General features: G+C 53.2%; 1 protein-coding gene across 4 annotated transcripts in view; it reads right to left on the bottom strand.

Moving 5' to 3' along the window:
* The window catches only part of MLPH (melanophilin), a 55,537-nt gene that overhangs the window by 18,139 nt on the left and 17,979 nt on the right, over positions 1 to 19,419 (bottom strand). Inside the window, exons 3-9 of one of the 4 annotated variants that reach the window (XM_049888524.1) lie at positions 13,633 to 13,854; positions 13,139 to 13,251; positions 9,112 to 9,150; positions 7,988 to 8,112; positions 7,543 to 7,662; positions 7,130 to 7,331; positions 4,566 to 4,699 (exon numbers count right to left, since the gene is read on the bottom strand). In XM_049888524.1, the coding sequence (XP_049744481.1) occupies positions 4,566 to 4,699; positions 7,130 to 7,331; positions 7,543 to 7,662; positions 7,988 to 8,112; positions 9,112 to 9,150; positions 13,139 to 13,251; positions 13,633 to 13,854 (955 nt within the window). The remainder of the gene's footprint in view (positions 1 to 4,565; positions 4,700 to 7,129; positions 7,332 to 7,542; positions 7,663 to 7,987; positions 8,113 to 9,111; positions 9,151 to 13,138; positions 13,252 to 13,632; positions 13,855 to 19,419) is intronic. The other 3 variants (XM_049888525.1, XM_049888526.1, XM_049888527.1) reach the window with 3 other exon arrangements.

The raw sequence follows: 19,419 nt of genomic DNA, 5'->3' as shown, positions 1-19,419 counted from the left end.
TGGAGCCTCGAGCAACTCCTCCTGAACGCCCATGTCAGCAGCCTGGCCTCCTTTACCAGGGCTGCAGGGCTCTCTCCTGCCCGTTCAAAGATCTGCAGCAGAGGGAGGGAAACAGTGGCCAGAGGAGCCAGCAGAGCTGGACACGGTACCCTCCTCTGAGCAAGCACCCAGCTCCCGGAATGCAGGAGCACAGCTCAGGCCACCACCATGTATCACCTGGAAAGCTCACTCTGACACTTGATTTCTAACCCCAAGCATTTTGGACACCAAGCCAAAGCTGGGGGTGGTACCGGGGTGTTGGGCTGGAGAGGTGACAGGTCCAGCAAGTGAAGGAAGCTACACCCCAAAGGTGTGACAGTGTCGTTACTGATGGGCACTGCTGTCTCTCCCCACATGGATTAGCCCAGGAAGGCTGAACTAGCCTGGCCATGAGGGTCAAAGTAAAAGTCATTAGCTACTAAGAGCTTTGGGCCTTGGGGGGGACAGGTGGCATGCCAGGTGACAACCCAAAGTGGCCAAAAGTGCGACATCCTCGTCCCTTGAGTCATCAGACACTTGAGTCACCCAGTACCTATTAGCTCCCAGACTGAGACGTGAGAAAATCAATTCTTTCTCCACTTTCTCCCCAGCCCAGCCGAGGCCTCTTGCCTAACATTACCTCATTTACGGCTCCCCTCGTTTTAAAAGCCGGAAATGGTACCGTCAGAGTGAAGATGCTCTGACATTGTGCGGCAGGTAATTAATTTGATCTCAATAGCACTGAGGGCTTCAAGTGGGCAGATCTGCCCAGAGAAGAAGAATATGAACTAAGACGTGTACACACGAGGGCTAAGTTGGGTGAGGGATTGGGGCCGCTGCCGGTAATTGGGGGCACCTCTGGCCACAGAGGTAGCAGTCAGTCCCTTCGGGAGAGGCTGCTCAGCAGACAGCCTTTGTCCCCCTGAGAGCACAGTTTGCGTCACATGTGGCCACCACTTCAGTGGTGGGAAAGGAGTGTCCTGACTTGACCAGTGTCCTTGTCAAATGTCACACAGGAGCGAAGAAGAAAGATGAGTGTCCTACAATGACCAGTGGGGGAGTGTTCATTCCGGTCCCGGGAGGGAAACAGAGGAGCCCAGTGGGGCGTAGAAGGCAGGGCTGCATGTGGGGTGGGCAGGGAGGTGGCAGGGGGCTAGGGGGCCAGCAAAGCTCTGAGCTGAGACAGTAGCACGGTGGATCCATGCTGCTTTCTCACCAGCCCTTGGCCACATCCAGGACCATGTGGTGGTGGGGTCCCAGGACAGCAAGGACATGACAAATACAACAAAACCCTGGCTTTCCACTGACATTGAGGGCCATTGGACCCCCTTTCAGATAACCCCAGGGAGCACCTGCTTCTCTGGTTCTTGAGAGCAACCTCACCAGGGCTGCCTTTACTCTTGTCCCTTAGCCGGGAGCAGCAGCTGATGGGGCTGCATATCAGTATGCACGGACGAGGGTCTGTGGCTTGATGACAGGGGGCCATGTGGGCTCAGTTGTGAGGGCCGTCCCGCTACTTCAATATGTAGGGCGTAAAACCAGGTGTGGACTCCTCACACTTCAGACACTATGCCAAAATTTACCAATAACAAATGCAGCAGGAACAGAGGTGATGGATTAGAACGAGCAGCAGCAGCTGGTAAAGCTTTCACGTGGATGTGGAATCAGCGTCTGCACCCCAACCTGCCTCTGAACTGGGCATCGACTGCCCTGGGCTGGCTCTAGGGGGTGAGGGGCAACCGGGCCTGCTCCCTGCTCTATCTCAGCTCCAGGGGAGCTTCATCGTACCAAGTGCTGTGTTGTGGGCTTTTGGTGTGAACAATCATTTGGGTAAAGCCTTCCTGAACAGTCCTCATCCAGAAAGCCGTTACCATGAACACAGGCAAAAGCAGACAACAGATAACGGGCAATCACAAAGGCTGGCCACAAGAAAACAGCACTTCCCGGAGCTCTCCACCCGCCTAGGGCATGTCTGTGAGAGCTGGGTTAGAAACACGGTTCTCAGGGATGAGCGTCTGGGTGGTGCAGATGGTTGACATGCTCATCGGCTAACCAAAAGGTTGTCGGTTTGAATCCAGCCAACCCCATGTGTGTCAGAGCAGAACTGCGCTCCACAGGGTTTTCAGTGGCTGATTTTTCAGAAGGAGATCACCAGGCCTTTCTTCTGAGGCATCTCTGGGTGGACTCGAACCTCCAACCTTTCAGTTAGTAGGTGAGTGCATTAACTGCTTGCTTGCACTACCCAGGGGCTCTGTGCTAAAAAGGGCTCTTTTTAAAAGAACTGTGACTACACCATGGACTGCCAGAAGGATGAACACATCTGTCATGGAAGAAGTACAGCCAGAACACTCCTTAGAAGCGAGTATGACGAGAGTACATCTCACATACTGTGGACATGTTGTCAGGAGGGACCAGCCCCTGGAGAAGGACATCATGCTTGGTAAGGTAGAGGGTCAGCGGAAAAGAGGAAGGCCCCCAGTGAGGTGGACTGACACAGTGGCTGCCAAGATGGGCTCAAGCACAACGATTGTGAGGATGGCGCAGGACCGGGCAGGGTTTGTTCTGTTGTACGTAGGGTCACTGTGAGTCGGAACCAACCGGAAGGTACCTGCAACAATAAAAGTCTGGTGCTTGGAACACCACTCCTCAGGGCTCAGGGCGAAGGGGTATTGAGGTTGGAAGAGCCTGTGCCTGACTCCTTCCCTATACGTGAAAAAGCCTTTGCCTAGCTCTCCTGCCCCGGAGCCCCTGGTGGCTGGGGACTCCCCCTGCCGGAGGCCTCCAGGGTGGGCAGTCTAGTAATTTCCCGATTCAGCCCAGGCCTTGGAGAATAGTTGTCTGTAGCCCGGGGCGGCAGAGAGCCCAAGCTCTGCTCCAGGTCCCTGAGGGCACAGCAGGGGTGGGGGCTCTGGGGCAGACAGGGCTTCCCTGAAGAGCAGCACTTGTGCAGCTAGGGGGAGCCCTGGGCCTCTCTGAGCCTGGCTGGTCTGTTGGCCCCTCCTTTAGTATGGTGAACGGCAACAACCACAGCCACATGCCATCCATCTCCAGGCTGCTTCCAGGCCTTTCCAGAACGTGCTCAACCTTTGGCTCACTTGGTTCGTTTTACGTGCATGTGCCTGAGAGCCTGGAGCCTGGCTGGCCTACGGGTGCTGAGGAGACGCTCCCCAGATGCGCCCCTGCCCTCCCCCCAAATCTTCCAGGAGGGTCCCCAGATCCTGAAAGTGTCCCCAAGACCCACCTCGGCGGGGCTGCGGTTCAGGATTCTCCCTCAGAGCAACCCACGTACCCTCCTCTGTATTTGTCAGCTGCAACCCCAGCTGGCTTCCCAACCCCACGGCTTCATGGATAGGAGCCCAGGGGGATCAGACATGATGGCCTCACATAAACAGTACCACCTCCCCCCCACAGTGAAACTCGCTTGCTCTGTCTTAAACCACTCATCTGCAAATGTGGCCGTCCTGTAAATGAGTGAGGGGACATAGGAACTGTAGGACACCTGTGGTGAACAATGTCATAGGCCAACCTTTGCAATGTGAGTCTTCACCGAGTTAACAGGGTTAAGTATCCTCAGTGGGATTTCTTTTAAACTATGTAAAGCCTGCCAATCACATAAAACGACTGGTGAAATACTTTCCTCTTCTTGTAAAAGACATAATGCTTGACTGAGTATAAACACACATTTTGATGACATCTCATGTCTCCATTAAGGGTTGTTGCTGTGTGCTGTCAGGTCAATTCTGACTCACGGCTACCCCATGCGACAGAGCAGGACTGTCCCACAGGGTTTCCTGGGCTGTAATCTTTACAGGAGCAGATCACCAGGTCTTTCTCCTCTGGCCATCAAATTGATTCTTTCTCATGGTGACCTCAAGTGACAGAGTAGAACTACCCCAAAGGATTTCCTAGGATGCAATCTTTATGGGAGCAGATGGCCAGGTCTTTTCTCCTGTGGAGCCACTGGGTGGTTTGAACTGCCAACCTTTTGGTTAGCAACTGACTGCTTAACCATTGTGCCACCAGGGCTCTTTCTCCATTAAGTAGCCTTGTGCAATGAATAAGGAAGACCGAAGAAGAACTGATGCCTTTGAATTATGATGTTGGTAAAGAATATTGAATGTACCATGGTCTGCCAGAAGAACGAACACGTCTGTCTTGGAAGATGTACAACCAGAATGCTCCTTAGAAGTGAGGATGGTGAGACTTTGTCTCACACACTTTGGACGTGTTGTCAGGAGGGACCAGGCCCTGGAGAAGGACGTCATGCTTGGTAAAGCAGAGGGCCAGTGAAAGAGAGGAAGACCCTCAACGAGATGGACTGACACAGTGGCTGTAACAATGCGCTCAGACATAGCAATGATTGTGAGGATGGTGCAGGACAGGGCAGTGTTTCCTTCTGTTGTGCAGAGGGTTGCTATGAGTGGGAACCGACTCGAAGGCAGCTAACAAGCCCTGAAAACTTTCATTTCTCTCAGATGACTTGGTGTTGGGGTGAAAGGCACCCCTTGAACAAAGGACAGGATTGGATTTTTCTGCGGCACTGTTACCTGACTCTCAGACGGAGTCTGGCTTCTCCATTTCGCATGGTGGGTGGCCATCCTATGGGCTCTGACGGAGTCCTCATCCGAGGTGTCCACATCAGCCAGGTACTGGGGCAAGAGCTGGTCTCTCCTGTTGGTGCCTTGGGAGCAAGGGCAGGTTTGAATTACCTGGATGTGAAAGCTGAAAGCCAATGGATCCAATGAAGGGAAATGAGAGATCAAGGGAAAGGAGGGCCTGGGTGGAGACTCACATAGCACCAGGGGGCAGAGGGGTACAAGGAAGAGCGTCAGGGTCCACACTCACACACAAGGCATCTGCCAAGGATACAGATATTTCTGTACTTGACACACGGTCATATCAGTGCCGTGAATCCTGCCAACAGCCCAAATGAACTGAGCCTTGTGCATTTTCTCTTTCCCTTGAGAACCCACCCAGCCTGCCCTTCCTGAGAGACCACATAGAGCAGAGATGGAGATTAGCAGCTGCACCCTACACCAGCCAGCCCTGCTGTCCTGCCAACCATGTGAGGAGCCCAGCCGAGATCAGCCGTTGTTGTTAGCTGCAGATGAGACCCTGGTCCTGGCCAACAACTCAGTCTCAGCCTTGTGAGAACACCAGGCAGAGGACTAGCTGGACCATGGCCACACTCCTGACCCACGGAAACAGTGAGCTAACAAACTCTTTTAAGCTTTGTGACCATTTGTTATGCAGCCATAGAAGCTGGTGCCACCATCTCATCCTGTCGTACAATCACGGGATGAGGTAGGCATTGTTAACCCCTTTTTGCAACGAGGAAACCGAGGCACAGTAGGTGAAGTCATGTGAGCACATGGCATGCCCTGTTTCACTAAATCTCAGTCCCCGTAGACTGTAGGAGGTGACATTAAGAAAGAGGCTACACCGCGAGTGAACCCTAACACGCTGCTTTCTTATCACGTCGACTGGAGACGCTCCCAATTTAAGAGATGCTGACGGAGCCCTGGTGGCTCAGTGGTTAAGAGCTCAGCTGCTAACCGAAAGGTCGGCAGTTCAAATCCACCAGCCACTCCTTTGAAGCCCTGTGGGGCAGCTCTACTCTGTCCTATAGGGTTGCTATGAGTCAGAATCGACTCGATGGCAGTGGGTTTGGGTTTTTTCAGTTTGGATGTGTGAAACCATGTCTTAGAATCAAGGAAATAGGGCAGTTAATTAATGGGCAAATTGAGGCTTCAACCTCAGAACTGCCCAGTTCCCAGGCTCTGTCTCAGCTTTATCCAGCCTCTCTCACTCACCTCTCCCACCATCCTCACCTCCCCGCTCCCCCGCCCCAAATGGTCAGGTGACTGGGGATCACGAGAGGAACTGAAAGTCTGTGCAAGCCCCGGCCCTGTGGCTTGGTCAATGTGCACCCGTTTATTCCGGTGCCCCCATGTGTGTCAGAGTAGAACTGCGCTCATAATGTTTTCAACGGCTGATTTTTTGGAAGTTGATTGCCAGGTCTTTCTTCCAAGGTGCCTCTGGGTGGACTCCAACCTCCACTCTTTCAGTTAGCAGCCGAGCACTTTAACCGTTTGCACCACCCAGGGACTCCATTATTTAGGGGGAAGTAAAGGCCCACCTCTCCCCGCCCCAAAGCCTCCAGGATCCCATTCACTGAGAGACATCAGGAGGCTCTGTCTCTGCAATACAGTGAAAACGCAGAAGCAGAAATCCGACTGGTTTCCTTACAGACGGTGTCTTCACGAGGTTCCCCCGAATGCTGGGCCACCATGCTGTGGTTAAGCAGAAACATGTTTGTGGGGCGGCTGTGCCTCCTCTCTGGTCACATCTGTGCCTGCACCAATCGGGCCCCCAACTCCTGAAGCCCAGAGTACATACCCACAGGGCACAGGAAAAGACGGCAATTTGTTGGGGGAGCCTGCAGATTTCATCATGAAGCAAAGCCGGCTGACAACAAGATTAACCTGAGCAGACTGAGGCGCCAGCCCTTAAAGGCCGTCTGATGAAGGGCCGGGCAGGGGTGACGTTCGAGGATGCCCATCTGCCAGCAGCCTGCACCAGGCCGGGTGGGAGGGCACCCAGACAGGGCCTGTGCCCCGGCTTTTGGGGCAGCTCAGCTGGAGCTGCCTCGTCTGGGGTTGAGGTGGTCAGCTGGGTGGCCGATGGCCCTATTCCTCTCAGAGAACCAGCTCAGCATCCTCCCTAGCAGCTGGGAGGCTCTGAGCACCCAGCCTTGGGAGACAGGGTGTCGGTGGCATTTTCCATGGCTGCACAGCATGTTGAAGGAGGGGCTACTTTAAGTCAGTCTGTGGTGGCTAACATGCTCTCTGCTAACCAAAATGTAGGAGGTTCCACTCCGCCCGGAAGCGCCTTGGAAGAAAGGCCTGGTGATCTAGTTCCAAAAGGTCACAGCCATTGAAAACTGTGGAGCACCGTTCTGCTCTGACACACACGGGGCTGCCAGGAGTTGGAGTCGGCTCCACGACAAGTGTTTTTTTTATGTCTTCATAAGCTGGGGTGAAGGGGCAGGTTTCCTGGTGTCCCCTCCCCATGCACAGTGGATCGGGGGGACCCCGGCCAAGGCACCCACCGGCTGTGGCAGCTTCCCCCAGGGCTGCCCCACAGGCGTCTCCAGGTGGGTAGAGCTCAGCGAAGGAGTGTCGTCTGGCGGTCGAGGGGCCGTCTCTCTGCTCTTCAGGACGGGGCTGGGACCCGGGGGCCCCCCTGTCAGCCTCTACTGCCACAGTGTCCTGCAAGGTGGTCTCGTCTGCACCTGGGTCATCTGTGAGGGGCTGAGCACAGGGCTCCATCAGCCTCAGAAGGTCTACCGGGGTGGCAGCTCCTTGGGATGCAGGACTTTCAAGTCAAAACCCACCCACCTTTCCCGGCCCACCGTGCCCTAGAGCTTGGCCATCAGACACTGCTCTTCTGCACTGCTGCCCCCACCTGGCATTGGGCACCTGTCCCTCATGTTATGGGGGGCAGACACGGCAGCCTACTGACCTGTGGGCCGTCCACAGCTGTGAGGACAGAGGACAGGTGCAGGGCATGATGTCGGGACTGGGTGAAGTCATCTGAGTCGTCCTCCAGGTTCAGGTTGTGGATGGCAAGGAGGCGCTTCTTCTGAGCAGGCGCAGGCGCAGACGCAGGAGGATGGGTCAGTATCAATTAACTGAGGGACAGACACACTGCCCACACATGGCCCAGGGCCCACCTGGCTGGGGTCCCCGCTGGCTTCCCAGCAGGCTGTGCCCACCCACACCGTTCATTGGATTTCTTATGCTAAATCTCTGCAGTGCTCCGTGATCTCAGAGGCTGTCATGGGGGGAGAGGAGGCTCTTTGTGCTCAGCTCCATCAGTGGAGGCCTCAGGAACATTTACAGTTCAGGAAGTCAGAGCCTTAGGGGCTCAAGGCTCAGGCAGGTGGGGTGGCTGGGGCAGGACTTACTTTGCTGCCGCCAGACTGGGGCTTGCCTGCTGCATCCACATCTTCGTCCTCATCTGTCTGCTCACTGTCTCCACCATTCTCACCAGGGGTCTGCTCAGGCCCATCTATGACAGACACCAGGCAGACTCCACCAGGGAGAGCCAAGAACAACCTGTCCGTCCGTCCGTCCGTCCGTCCGTCCGTCCGTCCGTCCGTCCGTCCATCCACGCACCCATCCACGCACCCATCCACGCATCCATCCACCCACCCACCCACCCGCCCGCCCGCCCGCCCGCCCGCCCGCCCGCCCGCCCGCCCGCCCGCCCGCCCGCCCGCCCGTCCGTCCGTCCGTCCGTCCGTCCGTCCGTCCGTCCGTCCGTCCATCCATCCATCCATCCATCCAGAGAGGATGATCCAGTAAGCAAGGTAAGCATAGGCTTACTTGTGCTCACTTACTAATCTGTAGTGAAATTGTTCAAGCACGAGAAACTGTGCCTACTGGGTCACCTGCTCCTGTCAGGGATTGTAAATTTGGAAAAGAGGCTCTGATTCTGTAGGGAGGTACTGTGGGGTTGGTAGAGAGACAGATGTCAGCCACCCCTAGAAACAGAATCTTTGATGTGGTGAAAAAATGTGAAATTGTTCACTAAAAGAAGATCTGGTAAGCAAGGTGAGCACTGTGCTTACCTTGCCTATTGGATCATCTGCCCCTGCATTCACCTGCCCACTGAGAAACATCCAGACAGAGACTGCCTGCCGACAACCTGTCCAAGCATCAGTTAGAAGTGGTCTGAACTACAGCATAAAACTTGCAGTTTCCATCACCAAAACAATGCTTGAAAAATCAAAGTGTTGACATGGAGTCTCTGGGGGGTGCAAACGGTTAACACACTTGGCTGCTAACTGAGAGGCTGGAGGTTCTAGTCCACCCAGAGGCACCTCGGAAGAAAGGCCTGGTGATCTACTTCCAAAAAAGCAGCCACTGGAAACCCTATGGAGCACAGTTCTACTCTGACACCCATGGGGTCTCCATGAGTTGGAGTCGACTCAATGGCAGCTGGTTTGACGTGGGGCAGCGATTTCTTGACCACTCGTGATAGAGCGTGAAAACACAAACCAGCCCATTTGCAGCATAAAGGACTTACTCTGCACGCCTGGCAAGCTATGCACCTGGGCAGGTAAATCTATGAGGAAAGAAAAGGCAGTGAGAACAAAGATGTTTCCAGAAGGGCCGCATGCCTGACAAGGGGCTAGTTCCCTTCCTTTTCATGCCATTGGGACTGGTTTCCTGGGACCAGTGGTCCCATTATGGAGAGCTTCAGGAAACACACACCCACTCCTCTTCCAGCTCCTCTTGAGAGGTTCAGTGGGGAAAGACCCCTGAGCCCATCAACTGGACAAGGTCTGCATCAGGCCCTGGCAGGGCCAGGTTTCAAAACATTAACTTTACTAATTTAATTTTTAGTTTGATTTTTTTTTTTTTTTTTTTAAAGGCACAGCTTTCCCTGTTTTACTGTGACCGAATTGTGCCTCCTGCAAAGAAAGGTGGAAGTCCTAACCCTCCTACCTGATATGACCCTGTTTGGAAATAGGGGTTTTTTTTTTTGTTGTTGTTATGTTAATAAGGTCATACCTGAGTACCCTGGGCTCTGAACCTAATCCCTTCTGCACGGGGTCTTGTAAAAAGAGCAGAAGAGACACAGGCACACACAGGAAAGACAGACGCCACACGAGGATCTGCTACAAGCAAAGGAGTGCCCGGGATCGCGGCAGACACCAGAAGCTAGGAGAGAGGCCGCAGAAGCAATCGATGTGGCCAGGGTCATGATTTGGACTTTCAGCCTCCAGACCCATGAGAAAATAAACTGCTGTTCTTTAAAGCCACCGACTCGTGGTTGTTTGTAATGGCAGACCTCGAAGCTAAGCTACCTTCCTTCGTGTGACATACAGGCAGTTCCTGGTTTACGAAAGTCCAACTGAGCACGACCGTAGTTAGGAAACAAGCCTGTAAAGCCTATTCTATTAAAAATTCAAAGTACATACAGTGGTTCCTAACAGCAAACAGGAGCTACCTTGTGACACACATGGAAACATTGTTATTACCGTATCATTATGTTAAAGACGTTTTAGTGTACCGGAAGTGTTTCTTTAATGTTTTTTTATGCACAGAAAGGTACATTATATACTATACATTAAAACAAACATTGACTAATGGACATTAGATATGAACTGTACCTAACTGTTCTGACTTATCTGCATATTCAACTTAAAGACAGATTCAGGAACAGAACTCCTTTGTAATCTGGGACTGTCTGTATTCACAGGAACCACAAGGGAAAATGCAGCCCTGGGGCGTCCCTCCTGGGTGGGAACTGAGCCCTTCAGCTGGGGCAGGAGTGAGACCTTCAGCTGGGGTGGGAGTGAGACCTTCTTCAGCTGGGGCCAGGAGGGAGACCTTCAGCTGGGGTGGGGAGTGAGACCTTCAGCTGGGGCGGGAGTGAGACCTTCAGCTGGGCCGAGAGTGAGACCTTTAGCTGGGGCTGGGAGTGACACCGTCTTCAACTGGGGCGGGAGTGAGACCTTCAGCTGGGCCAGGAGTCAGGCCTTCAGCTGGGGCCAGGAGCAGCAGTTGAAACTCAGGAAGGAGAAATAGCGCTGTCTGCTGCCCCACAGCGCCACCTCCTGGCAAACTGGAAAGTGGCGGGTTTGGGGCTGTGTTGACTTCCTAGCTCTGGGCCTGGCTGTGACCTTTCACAAAACACAGACTTCTAGGTGCACCCCAAAGACCAGAGGAAACCAGTTGCCATCAAGTGGACTCATGGCAACCCCATGTGTGTCAGAGTAGAACTGTGCTCCATAGGGTTCTTTTTGGCTGATTTTTGGAAGTAGATTTCTAGGCCTTTCTTTTGAGGGTCCTCTAGGTGGGCTCCTCTAATCTTTTGGTCAGAGCCAAATGTGTTAACCGTTTGCACCACCCACGTTCTCCGAAGCCCCACTCCCATTTCTAGAGTCTTCCAGGTGAGGTACCGGTACTTGAGCATTTGAGAACCCCTCAGGGGTCCTCAGATCCGTTGTGGTTCTCCAGGGAGTGGACCACCTTTGGAGTTGGCCTTCCTCACGCTCCATGATGTTTCTGCCCCTGGGCCCTGGTGCGGGGGCTGGATGGAGCTCTCTGCTGGGGGAAGAGGGTTTGTTCTAGGGAGACCCCTAGGCTAGCTCCTGGCTGGCTGGGTGGGGTATGTGGACATGGTGATCTGTGGTGGGCACACTCCAGCCCAGGACAGAGATGACAACCACCAAGAAGCCCTGGGGGTGTCACTGTAGAGGGAGGAGGTGGGCAGGAACCCCCCAAGAATATGGTGATGGCACCTGGCCATGTCATCAGGGTACTTCCCACCCTGTCTGTCGTCTCAGGGATCTGCTGCTCCGTAGAGGGGAGGACGCTTCCGTGGTCTCTGCTCTAAATTAAATGATGGGCCATGGTGCCTCAGAAATACCTGCACCAGGCCCCTGAGATCAGGAATGTTCTGAGAGGGTCTGTCCACCTGTTGCTCCTCTTCTACGTTATGCGTTGGATTGTGTTCCCCAGAAAATATATGGGGAAGTCCTAACCCCTGATACCTGTGAATGTGACCTTGGTTGGAAACAGGGTCTGTGAAGATGCTATCGGTTAAGTGAACTGGAAGTCATGACGGAGCAGGGTGGGTCCAGTGTGGCTGGTGTCCTTAATAAAAGAGGAGAAGTGATGCAGAGACAAGCACAGAGAGAAGACAGCCACGTGAAGATGGAGGCAGGGACGGGAGTGATGCTGCCACAAGCCAAGGAATGCAAGGGCTGCCAGCAATCTCCAGAGGCTGGGAGAGAGGTGTGGGGCAGATCCTGCCTCAGAGCCTCAGGGGAAATCAACACGGCCAACACCCTGATTCTGACTCCCAGCCTCCAGACTGTGAGTTTATGTGAGACCATAAACTTCTCTTCTTGTAAGACCTCCGTTTGAGGTGCTTTGTTACGGCAGTCCCAGCAAACAAAGATGCTACACAAACCTGAGGCTTTCGGGGCAAACACAAATGTGGTGCCTTCCCGGGGGGCTGGAGGAGACTCTGGGTTGGGGCATGATGAGGACCCCCAATCCAAGAAGCCCATGTCTGCTCTGGACATGCCTGAGGATGCTGGATCCAGGTGCCATTTAATGGCCCCGGGGACTCCAGAGGGAGAGACCTAAGACCCCAAGACCCCAAGACCCCAACCTGGCCTGTGGGGCTGTGCAGCTGAGTGCTCACTGGGCTGAACTGAAGAAGCCCGAGTTCAGGTGACAGTGGTGGGGCCCTGCTGCCCCATAAGCACTGCTTAGTGATCTCATCCCAAGTTCATTGCCCCCCCCCCGAAATGTTCTCCCCAATACCTTAAAGGAAGACACATTCAGAGTAAACTTTTTGCAGCTGTAAAGACCAGCCTGGATGTCAAGTCCATCAAGAAGTAAATACTTGCATTCAAAACATTAAAAAACCCATGACTGCATTGCAATAGATTTCCCTAGGTCTTTACAATCCTTGGTGCAGTTAAGGCACTTGGCTGCTAACCAAAAGTTTGGAGGTTTCAGTTCACCTAGAAGCACCTCGGAAGAAAGGCCTGGCAATCTACTTCCAAAAAATCGGCCACTGAAAACCCTCTGGAGCCCATCTCTGCTCTGGCACACGTGGGGTCATCATGAGGTGGGACTGACTCAACGGCAACTGGCTTGGGTTCTGGTTCTGAACCCTTAGAACCCTGTGGAATGTTTCCTGAAAACTGAGCTTCCGGGTCTCAATCAGATGCCTCGGGAAGAAGGGTCTGGAGACCATGCAGCACCGACAAGCACCCTGGCGGCCCGGCTAGCAGCCGAGTTTGAGAACCTTGGCTACGAGTCCTCCGTGTGCTCTGAAAGCTCCAGAAAAAACATGACTTCAGTAGTGGGGAAGTCAGCATCACGCGGGACTTCTGAGGAGGCCAGGCCAGCGGGATGCAGAGGTTTGCACCTCCTACGAGAAGCAGCTAACCCCACAGAAGACTCCAGAAAGCGAATGCGCAGAGAGACGCACACAGGTTCAGAGGAATCCACATCCTGAAGCCTGAGGACCCGCTTGGGGACAAGAGGAACACGGCCAGGTCCTGCCTCTCACCCTTCAGCCTTACCTCCAGCCTGCAGCCTCCAAGACAGGGACCGGACCACCTTGGCACTCCCGAACCGCTTGAAGCGGGCCCGTACACGCTTGTAGTACCACTCCAGCGAGCCAACCTTCACAACCCTGCAGACACAGACCAGGCAATGTCCGCGTGGCACGACCAGCGTGCAGCCGCCACATGCGTGCACTGCCTGCCCTCGCTGCCCAGCCTCACTGGGGACCTCGTCAGCCCAGAGACCATGGGGCCATCTGACATGGGGGACACACCAACCCAGAGCCCATGGAGCCATCCAACTCAGGGAATGAGCCAGCTCAGAGCCCACAGGGCTGTCTGACCTGGGAAACAAGCAGCCCAGAGCCCCCGGGGCCATCTGACCCAGGAGATGAGCTAGCTCAGAGCCCATGGGGCTATCCTATGTGGGGGACAAGTAGCCCGGAGCCCACGGGGCCATCTGACCCAGGGGATGTGCAGCTCACGGGGTTGTCAGACCTGAGGCCACTCACCGGGCCAGGTGGCAGGGGTCACACAGCCAGCCCTGCTCCCTGGGGTGGGCGCTGCCACAGCCCTTACAGGTGAAGAGGTGGCAGTCTAGGCACTGCCTCCTGCTGTTCACCAGGAGCCGGTAGGGCTGCAGGCAGTGCGCACAGTGGGTCTCATTCAGGTGGGCAGAGTCCGACAGCAGCTCCCTCTTGGAGCTTTCCTTCTTAATCTTGCCCTTCAAGCCCCTGAGGGAAATGTCAGAAAGAGGAAATATACTGGATGCCTTGTTTTTGCAACAGGCTTTAAACTCAAACACAGAGACACACAGACACAGACAGACAGGCACAGAAGCATAGACACACAGACATGGACACAGACATACACACAGAGGCACATATTCATGCACACACATACAGACACACAGGAGACACACAGACACACAGAGACATACAGATACACACACAGACATACCCATAGACAGACACAGGCATGCACAGAGACACAAACAGACACACATACACACACACGCAGACACACACAGATACACACAGAAACACAGACAGACACACACACACAGAGATGGACAGACAGACACACATCCTGAAACTCTCTCACATGCAGAAATGCGGACTGGAAGTTGGACAAAGGCACCCACAGCAGCCCTTACCATTTCCAGCAGCACCCCACCCCCTATTCTCCCTGGGGGAAGACCGACGGTTGAGTTCAAACATGTGCACTTTGTGTTTTGGAGCGGAAGCACATTTTCCCATGGAAATGATGTACTGAAACACTTCGGTGATCTTGTGCTTACTTGGTTTTCCAGGCAGCACCTCCGCGACCTCCACTCACTGCTGAGAGGGCCACAAACCACAAAGACTCAGAGCACGGGGGGTGGGGCGGCCCCACCACTGCCCACACAGCCTCATGGAACCCACATATAAGGGGAGGAGGCTCAACGGAGCCCTGAACTCTAAGTTCACGTTCTCTTCCCCGCTGGATGCCTGACCGCTGAGCCCAAACGCTGAGACTGTGCTCAGTGGAGCCACACCATCAGTACCCAGTGTCCAATCTCCGTTGGTGGTGTGGGGGTGGTGGCCCAGGGAACCCAGCAGCCCTGGAGGTGTGGTCTGGTCAGGCCACATGGCTCTCTGGAACCTCCCGTTGCCTAGTCTAATGGGGAGTTTCCTTGGGTGTGTGGTCTGCATCCGATACAGGTGGACTTTCTGGCAAGGCTCGTAGGCTTTTGCTCACTCTGGATCCTGCAGCTGGCTCCTGTTTTTCTGACCTCTGGTTCTCGGGACTTGAGCTAGCAGCTTACCTCCCATCTTGCCCGCTGATTTTAGGATTCGTCAATCTTCACAGCCTGTGAGCAAGAGCCCTGCTGTCTGACCTGCTGATCATGGGTTCACCAGCCCCTGTGGCTATGTAAATCAGGAGAAGCCTCTATCCTGACCCAAGGACTTGGAATGTTCCAGCCTCTAAAATTGTGTGAGCCATTTCCTTGACATAATTCTCTCTCTCTCTCTATATTTATTCACTTTACTGGTTTTGGTTCTCTATAGAACCCAGCCTAAGACACAGGAGTTAGTCAGAGCAGCAGAGAAGATTCAGGGAATGAGGGGTGAGGGGAGGAAGAAAGGATGGATTACTCAATAAGGAAGGTACACATGGGCTTAATTGTGCTCACTGACTAATCTGTAGTGCACAATTTCGGTGAAACCCATGTGCAATTGTGCACTGCACATAGTAAATAAACACAATCAAGCCCATGCACACCTTGCTTACTGCAAGCCAATGGGTATCTCGCTTACTGGTTAATCCACCCCTGGGAGGAAGGGGTAGATGCCAACGTCCATAAGGCTTGGTCGGTCACACCCCCTCTGCCAGGGCTGAGTTGACTGCTCTCAGTTAATGACAATATCAGGCTGGCACCCTGTTGTAAAAGTTGTGAAGCTTCACCAAGACTTGCATTTGGAAGGCAAATCATTATACCTCCCTGGAGTCCCCGGATGGTGGAAATGATTGAGCTCTCATCTGTTAACTGGAAGGTTGGAGGTTAGAGTCTACCCAGAGGTACCTCGGAAGGGAGGTCTGGTGATGTACAGTCATCGAGAACCCTACGGAGCAGTTCTACTCTGACACACGTGGGGTCTCCATGTGCAGTGTGACAGGTCACTTTTGTGTGGCCTTTCTAGCCATGGTCTTGTCTAGCCATGGTCTTGTAACTCTCAACAAAGGGATTGGGTGGGACTGTGCAAATACGGTAATTGTGCCCCTTCAAAGGGATTGGTCAGTTTTGCCATTCCACTGGGTTTGAGACGAGGCATCCCAGAGGTGGGAAGAGAGAAGAGCCCACCACCACCAAGGAAGAATAGCAAGGGGCCAGTAGGTTCTTTAGACCTGGGATCCCTGCGCTCAGAAGTTCCTGGAACCAGGAGAGAGAGAGATAACACTGAAGGCAAAGAGCCAGCAGCCGAAACCCAGTGGCAGGAGACAGTGCGGTGAGCTTTCTGACACACAGAGAGAGAAAGCTGAGCGCCTTTGGGAAGAGGCCTGGGGCCAGGGAGAGGCGTGCCTGCAAGCATCGCTGGGAAGAGTCCGTCCTGATGGAAGAGCTGTATCCTGAGTGTTCTTAAGCCTGAATTGTAACTGTTACTTCCTCAATAAACCCCATAATTGTGAGTATGGTCTGTGAGTTTTTTGTGGCCATTACAATGAATTATGGAACGCAGTGGAGTGTGCCGTGGGAGGGATGGCTGGTGTCACAATTGGTAAAGATGGCCAAGACAGGAGGCATGGCCGACCTCCCTCTCATAGGAGTTAGCCTTGGGCTGTTGATCTTGGTTCTCCTTCCCCTTTGTAAAGTTAGAGGAGGTCAGACATTGACCCCATGCTGTTTTTACACCGTGAGTCAGAGTAGACTCCACAGTACTGGTTAGAGGGGAACTCAGGGTCCTGAAGATAAAGCTAGATATTTCTTACCAAGCCATTCCAGGACTTTCCCAGCAGTGGGTGAAACTGCTTGGCCAGTTTCCAGAGCAAGAATTACCCAGCACCCGGAAGTCCCAGGAAAACCACAGCTCTCCTAGACCAGCAGGTGTTTAGTGATCTGGCTTCCCGGTGAGCGAGCCAAGGTGAGCTGCTGGGAAACCTGCCCCACGTAGTGAATGCATTCATTTTGTTCTGGGTTTCAGACAACGTCTGCCAAACATAATACTTTTAGATGAGATGAAATGAATCCATTCTGACAAAAGTTAGGTCCTGAGACACCAGGTGCTTTGGTCCCCTGAGAACATGGTTCCTGTCACGGATGCCTGGAGCACGGCGGAGGGAGAAGGCAATGGGGTGGTCCTAGGGGCCTCTGAGGGAGGACTTGTGGTTTCCAGTGGCCTTGGCTGAACTTCACTGACTTCCCTCCCTGCGACTTTCATAAGAAGACCTACGAAGTCAGAGGAAAAAAGGAAACCCTGGGCACAGCTTTGAAAACAAACAAAAAAAGGGGGCCAATGAGTTGTCAGAATCTAGGGCGAGTCCTGTAGTCCACAACAGACATAAAGCTGCATCGACAAGATAAAGCCTTGCCTCAGACAGAACTGCACGGAATACCTGGCTTCAGGTAGGAGGGGTTTGTCTCTTCCATTCTCTCCCTGGCTGTGTCTGCACGAACCAGGAGACCTGGCAGCCACCCTCGCTGGGCAGGATGGCCCAGCCTGTCTACCCTGAGTGTCCCCTCATTCTCTGTCCAGGCAGAGCTGTGCCCTGGGGCCCCCACAGCAGGAAGGACTCATGGACATATACTGCATCCTGGGGGTGAGGTCCCTTAAACACAGCCAGGAATGGTGCTGGTGGTGGCTGGAGGTGGATTGTTTCCAGGTGCAGAATTTGGGAGAAAGAATCATTACGCTGTGCGCCAGGTCCTTTACAATGCAACCCCCTTCTTCATGGTTGGGGAGAGATGGGGACCCCGCCCTGGTTCAGCAGAGGAGCACCAGATGGGTGCTGAGCTGCTGGCTTCCGTTGGGAGGGGTGGAGGCAGACCAGTACACACACCTGCTTATAGCAAGGGCTGGGTCAGACCTGAGGCTGGGTCAGACCTGAGGCCTCCCCAGTACAGGCGCATCTGCTGGCAGAAACCCAGCCTGCAGGTACATGTTAAAAGTCTCATTATGCTGAAGATACAGGAGTAAGACACCTCTGAGTGTGATTTACTATCGGAAACAAAAAGAGCTGAAGCAAGTCAGCTTGGTGTGCTAACTGGGGCATGAGAAGGTACAGTCTCACCAGCGAGAAGCAGGAGATAGAAGAGGAAGCAAGGCTGAGATGGGAAGACCACAGCTCTGTTGACTGAGGAGGGAAAGAGCAGGCTAAAATCAAGTTTTAAAAAGCAAAGATGTCACTTTGATGACAAAGGTAAGCCTGACCCAAGCCGCAGTCTTTTCGATTATCTCATATGCATGCAAACCTGGACAATGAAAAAGGAAGACCAAAGAAGTTGATGCATTCTGAATTGTGATGTTGGCAAAGAATACTGAATATACTGTGGACTGTCAAAAAGAATGAACAAATCAATCTTAGAAGAAATACAACCAGAACGTTCTTTACAAGTGAGGGTGGCAACTTTGACTTGCTTGCTTTGGATGTGTCATCAGGAAAGAACAATGGCCAGAAAATGACATCATGTTGGTAAAGCAGAGGGTCAGCAAAAACGAGGGAAACCTTGCATGCGACGGATTGAGACAACAGCCACAGCAATGGACTCAGACCTACCAACAATAGTGAAGACGGCGCAGGACCGGGCAGCGTTTCACTCTGTTATACGTAAAGTCGCCATGAATCAGACCTGACTAGACAGCAACTAACAACATCGCAAAGACAAAACGATTGTTATAATAACGCAATGACAGTATTTGCCTTCTTTGCTGTGTTGATGTTTGTGCTGATAGTGTAAACGCAACGGTGGGTAAAAGTGTTGGGGCCGCAACCCGAATCAAGGCCGGGACACCAAAGTGCACTAGCATCTTTCCTGGCAAAAGAAAAGAAGGACGGAAGGGAAGGGATGGAAAGACAGAGAAAAAACGGGGAAGGGAAGACAAGCCATTTCGGTTAAGAACATCCTTGAAGACACAGTAAAAATGCTGACTCTTGTTGAACCCTGAGCCTCGTACACACCCTCTTACTCTCCTGTGTGATGACCTGGGGCCCGGACGTGAAGCTCTTCACCTGTATCTTGAAGTACAAAGGATGCCTCGGTGAAAGGAATTGGGTGTTGGAGTTGCGAGCTGAACCAGACACTTTTTCCAAGAAGCACCATTTTCACCTGAAAATACATCTGAGAGACAAATGTCTTCGACTTGGATGTTTGGCAGACATTCTCCAACGTGAACGAAGTGAGCCGGTCCCTCCAAGAAAAACAAGTGACAGCATTTGTGGCGATGACACAATTCAAACTTTCAAGCACCGAGTAGAATTTCGGAAAACTTATACCCGCCGCTGTGAGCTCCACAGCTTCCTGAGACTTACAGATTTCTGAGGAGGTCGGAGGTGATGTTAACGAAGGCGATTTTTTCATTGTGGATAATGAAGTGTGTCAGTATTTGGGAAACCTGCACAGCTCCACAAACCAGGCTTTTCCAAGCGACCGACATCACAAAATCACGCCTGGCTAAGAAATCCCCTCCAAGGGTAGTGACACACCGGTGGGCCTCAGTGCAGCCATGTGCAAAGGTCGTGGACGCGGGGTCAGATTCCACATTGCGACCGGCCTTTGAGACACCATCAGTTGTCGGGTTTTCACGCAGCACCCAAAACAG

The sequence above is a fragment of the Elephas maximus genome, chromosome 6 (genome assembly GCF_024166365.1).
Source record: "Elephas maximus indicus isolate mEleMax1 chromosome 6, mEleMax1 primary haplotype, whole genome shotgun sequence".
Lineage (NCBI taxonomy): Eukaryota > Metazoa > Chordata > Mammalia > Proboscidea > Elephantidae > Elephas > Elephas maximus.
The sequence above is the reverse complement of the archived record's forward strand: the minus strand, read 5'-3'. Positions and strand labels throughout refer to the sequence as shown.